Source organism: Coturnix japonica, chromosome 1 (assembly GCF_001577835.2).
Source record: "Coturnix japonica isolate 7356 chromosome 1, Coturnix japonica 2.1, whole genome shotgun sequence".
Lineage (NCBI taxonomy): Eukaryota > Metazoa > Chordata > Aves > Galliformes > Phasianidae > Coturnix > Coturnix japonica.
The window spans coordinates 161,621,282-161,626,636 of NC_029516.1; the positions used below are offsets into that span (position 1 = coordinate 161,621,282).

General features: G+C 42.5%; 1 protein-coding gene across 1 annotated transcript; it reads left to right on the plus strand.

The window, feature by feature from the left end:
• The first annotated feature begins 980 nt into the window (after positions 1 to 980).
• Positions 981 to 5,094, plus strand: LOC107308353 (vitelline membrane outer layer protein 1). The gene is made up of 3 exons (XM_015852209.2): positions 981 to 1,223; positions 1,883 to 1,977; positions 2,667 to 5,094. The coding sequence occupies exons 1-3, from the start codon at positions 1,053 to 1,055 to the stop codon at positions 2,950 to 2,952; spliced, it is 552 nt and encodes a 183-aa protein (XP_015707695.1). The 5' UTR covers positions 981 to 1,052; the 3' UTR covers positions 2,953 to 5,094.
• Positions 5,095 to 5,355: the final 261 nt, after the last annotated feature.

Consider the following 5,355-nt stretch of genomic DNA (forward strand, 5'->3'; position numbering starts at 1 on the left):
AAATTCTTAGCTACAAAACACTATTTTTCAACATAGTTACCACCATGAACTACTCATTTTCACCATAAAATGAATAAGAGCCTGCCTGTCATGCTCATAGCTACCTGCACCCACAGAGGTGACCCAGTGTCAGTTTTACCCCTGCTGAAGTGCACCACCCACCAAATCATTGTGCTCACATCCCTTGTTTGTTCTCCCTAAATGTTCAGCAAGCATCACTGAATGTCAATAGGCAACATTTTTTCTTCATGGAGAGTTCAGTTCCACACCTTTATTTCATGTACTCTTTCATGTCAGATTCCATTTTGTCAGACTGCTCCTCTGCTGCCATCTGTCACACAGCAACAAAATGGAATAAAACACTGGTAGGAAGGCTCAGTTTTTACTGACAAACCATCAGCATCTGCCTCTGCTGTCATGGGCCAACAAAACAAAATGGGAGGCATTACTTTTAGTGCAGACTTTTGTATATACATGTATACATACATTACCAGATATTAACTTATATATATATTATATACATACATGTATACCTTAACAGGTATTCTATTCAACAGAGGGATGGAGAGACACAGGACATGAGTTCAGGGATGCTTTGTTCCAGATCAGGTCCCTTGTGTTATTTGTATGGTTTGACCAGTCTTTCCAGCTGTCCAGAAATAAGTAAAATGATTGTAGTAGTTTCACTCAAAAGCCAAACATTTGCATGGCCAAGTACCTGCTAGGAAAATCAGCATTATGCTTCTGCCAGGTTTCTCTCTAAGCACCATCAGCACAGCAAGGACAACAAAGGTCTTCCTATAGCTCTCCAGTGATTGCAGGCACATCTACTGCCCCAGCATTTACTGCATGTTGGTTTTCAAACTGTTCTTCCAAGAGAGCTCCTCACTGGCACAAGAAACAGGTCAGCAAGTGCTGTGTCGCTGCCTGGGTAGGAGCTATTGTTCCCACAGTGACTGTTGACAAATTGATGGGGAAACCCAAGCGGACTAGACAGGGTATAAGTTCCCCTGTCTGTACACCAGGTCTCCTTCAGATGCGGAGTGGAAGAGATGAAGGTGCTCACAGCAGCAGCACTCATCCTGCTCTTCTTTTTCTACACTGTGGATGCAGGGACACGTGAATACACTTCTGTCATCACTGTGCCCAATGGAGGCCACTGGGGAAAGTGGGGCATTCGGCAGTTTTGCCGCAGTGGCTACGCCAATGGATTTGCGCTGAAGGTAACAATCTCCCTGTTTTGCTTTGCCTCCTGTTTCTGTGCCCTGATCCCCAGCTTTCTGTTTCCTGGAGGGTCTTCCCCAGACTCTGAGGGATTTCTAAAGGGTTTGTCCTCCAGACTGTAGCATACCACATATCAAGTTCTGAGCCTTTGGGAAAATGCAGCCACCAGAATTACACCAGCAAACTAAAAAGATGGTTATCTATCAATTAATTTGTTTTCAGAACAAGAGGCCTCATATTAGATACAGTAAAAACAGGGCTACTGCCAGGATTGTTTTCTTGTCAGACTGGGCAGGGGTGTGCAGGCATATTCATGGTCTGCCCGTGGCTGGATTTGCTGGAGGAAGCCACGTTTATGCCAAGATCAGGGTTCAGGGAAGGTGGCAGCCTTCTCCATTGTGTCCCCCTGGCACTGAGTCTCTGCCCTACTTGTCAAACCAGAAAGAGTTGAAAAAGAGCCCAAAGGAGAGCATGTTGCTTGTGTTATGTAGCTATTTTACTGTTTCCTAGTGTGACAGGCATCTTTTCCTACATGCTTTTCAAGGTATTATTTTCAGTTCTGATAGGAATTAGGATTTTTTACAACACGCACTTTGGGGACTTCTCCTGGGCCTTCTCCATCTTTCCTTTACCTCTGTCCATGTGCTTCCTGCTGCAGGTTGAGCCCTCCCAGTTTGGCAGAGATGACACAGCTCTGAATGGAATACGGCTGAGCTGCCCTGATGGCTCAGTCATTGAGTCCTTGGTGGGGAAGTAAGTAACACTGGTTCCTCCCTCATTTGTCACACGCCAGCTCACAAAATATCCCTAAGCATCACCATTTATAGGGCTCTCTTCTTTGACTTACTGTGTTTTTTCAGAGCTGGAATAGAAAGTAAAATAATGCAAGTGGTTGAGTTTTTGCTTTCATCCGTTTTTAGGGCAGTTACACAGGGGTACTTTACATCACCATTTTCTGTTTGCTCTCGAAATTTCTGCAGAGCACTGTGAACACCTAAATTATGTTTCCAGGGCTACAGCTCCTCTTGGATATCTGCAACATATGGGACAAATGAGGAGAAGGGAATTTTTAACCACATATTCAGAAACTTTGAAGTCCTGGCCCTACTAAAGTGAATGGTGCTCCTTGGGATAGCAGTGTGTGTGCTCTCACTGCTCTCTTATGTGTACTTGTGATCCAGGTCAGGGATTTATCATAAAACATGTGATCCATAGAGTTTCTAGCAGAACTGTTGCTATCTGGAATTTTCTGTTATTTTTTTCTGATAAGATACCAATGAAGAGAAAAGTACATCCAAAGAAAGACACAGTGTGCATCAGGACATTGTGATAGTCACTGCTGAGAGCAAGGAGCCCTTAAACTTGAGGGCAGTGTGGAAAGGAGAAAGGGTACAGCCAATGCCCTGCAGAGCCCAGAAATTCCTGTCTGCTTTTTTTGTCAGGTGGGGTACCTGGACCAGCTTCTTGGTTTGCCCTACAGGCTACTTGATCTCCTTTTCACTGAGAATGGAGAAGTCTCAAGGAGGAGGTGATGACACAGCAGCCAACAACATCCAGTTCAGATGCTCAGGTGAAGCTGTTCTAGTAGGTGATGGACTATCATGGGGAAGATTTGGCCCATGGAGCAAAAGATGCAAAATATGTGGTCTCCAGACAAAGGTAGAGTCACCACAGGGACTTCGGGATGATACAGCGCTCAACAATGTGAGGTTCTTCTGCTGCAAATGAGCACTTTCTCCATCTTCATCACCATCCCATACATCCCACATCACACATCCAATGAGACATCATCAAAGCTTTGCTCTAAGTTTTTACAGGGGAATGTCTGTGACTTGCTGACTAAATCCAGTTTTTTGATCTAGAGGGGAGAGGTGAGAGACAGAACCATGAAAGAAACAGCAAAAAGGAAAGTCAGAGGAAGAACAAGTCCAAACAGAAATGAAATGGAGGAGAGAGGCCCATTTTAGTGACTTAACTTCTTGTGGATTAACTCCTTGCACCTTTGATTTCTTGTGGCTTAGCTTCTGCTTGTGTCTTTCCATGCCATCTTACAGAATACTTAGACAGTGCCTTAAATTATGATACTTCTCACAGCCTCCATTGCTTTATCATAACCTCTCAGTTACCCAACGGTATTGCATTTAATACATCACATTATGTAACAGATAGTATGTCACTGTGACAAGGTCCAGTCTCTGACAATTACCTACAACTGCAGAATAGACATCTCACCTCCTTTTGCTCTGACTGGTGAGTTTCTTTCAAGTTTGCTTTGCCTGTTTGTTCCTTTATTTGAAACAGCATTTGACCTCTTGACATGACCAAAAGGAAGAAAGGACATTACTTTGGAGTTGTGCTTTAACCCAGAAGGCAGCTTAGCTCCATGCAGCTATTTACTCACTCCCCACACCCAATGGGATGGGGTCAAGAATGAGAAAAAAAGCCCACAAAGTAGAACTCATGGGTGGAGGTGAGAACTGTTTACTAATACAGAAAAAGTAGAGAAAAAAATAATGGTAATGATAATATACATAGAATCATAGAATCATAAAATCATAGAATCATAGAATCATAGAATTGCTCAAGTTGGAAAAGAATTTAAAGATCAAGTCCAGCCACAACCTAAACATACTACTCAAACTCAAACAACCCTCTGCTAAATCATGTCCACATATATGTAATGAAGTAAGAGATGCACAGTGCAATTCTCATCATCTACCAACTTATGCCCAGCCAGACCCTGAGCAATAGTTGCCTCCTGCAGCCAACTCTTCACAGTTCTACAGCTTCTGCATGACACCATCTGGTGTGGTACATCTCTTTGTTTGGTTTGTGTCAGCTGTTTTTGCAGTTTAATTTAGTCAAGAGTTGTATGCATATTTTTAGTAGTCCTTTGGGTCATAGCAGAGATCCTGCCTTAGGGAACATGGCTAGAAAGTGTACTTACATTGTGCATTCACTTAAATGCTATGTGCCTGAGTTGTAGCTCACTAAACTGCTCTTGCTTCTGTTTTGGATTGTGCTCTGCTTGTTCACCTAGAAGTTAATGCTAAACTCAATATTGTGGGCCTTGGTTTTTTTTTGTTTGTTTCCCTCAGGCTTCGTGCTTCAAACAGGATTAGGGAGAATCCACAATAATCATCCATCATCATTCATCCATTTTTTTATGTTCAAATTTGCTGGATAAGTTTGATGTTAGAGACTTGTACTCTTGGTTTTGGGAAAAATTGTGCCTGGAGTTTGTTATCAAGCCCTGTGTCTGTGCCATTAGACCTCTCTGATAAGAGTTCAAGAAGACTTATTGTCTCTCTGAGCATCTTTTAAGAAGTGTACCTGTTACTCTTCCTACAAAGCAATGGATCTTTTTGCACTTTGGACAAGGCAGGGGCTTGGTGCTGCCCTGCTCCGGGTGATGAGCTGGGCTGTGTTGTCCGAGGACACAGCCATGTGGAGCATGACGCAGTTCACTTCCTGTGCTTATCACATACACAACAAACATCACTGTTTTAACTCTTCCTCCATAATAAATTTTCTTCTTATCACCTGCACAAAAAATACTACAGCAATAACCACATTTTCATTTAAGAGCAATGTAAAAATAGGCTAAAAAGCAGATCAAGCTTAATATTTGCTATTTTTAAAAGAGTTTTGATAAAAAATCAGGGGATTACTGTGGAGTAGCCCACTGGTTTATTTCTGTACTGTTTCTGGTTGCAGCGCTCCACATCTAATGCCTGATGCAATAAAGTTTATCTGGCTCAGAGAAGTGAGGGTATGAATTTTATTGGTGAAAACAACACCCATCACAGCAAGTTCATTGGAGGTTGGGTGTTTTGTAATGTTTTCCAGTGCTGGCCTTTGGAGCATACAGCAATTTTTCACAATGTTTTATGTCATTTTGCTGCCTAGTTCCCATTTTTGACAACACGGGAATTTTCCAAGTGACGGATGATGATAAATGGAGAAGTCAGCCATACAGAACTCAGGCTTGATCGAATCTGCAGCAGCTAGCAGAGAATAAAACATTTCTCTTGGCTCTGTCAATACAGTACAAGGTGTAGAGTCTCATCTTCTTCTTCCTGAGGCACAGCTGGAATAAATAAATGCATCTCCACTGACATAATTCAAAGT

What these genes read in the sequence shown, in the direction of transcription:
- LOC107308353 (XM_015852209.2), top strand. Translation starts at nt 1,053, where the DNA reads ATGAAGGTGCTCACAGCAGCAGCACTCATCCTGCTCTTCTTTTTCTAC. An exon ending in CCAATGGATTTGCGCTGAAG is followed by an intron (nt 1,224 to 1,882) that starts GTAACAATCTCC and finishes TTCCTGCTGCAG; the next exon opens with GTTGAGCCCTCCCAGTTTGG. An exon ending in ATTGAGTCCTTGGTGGGGAA is followed by an intron (nt 1,978 to 2,666) that starts GTAAGTAACACT and finishes TTTTTTTGTCAG; the next exon opens with GTGGGGTACCTGGACCAGCT.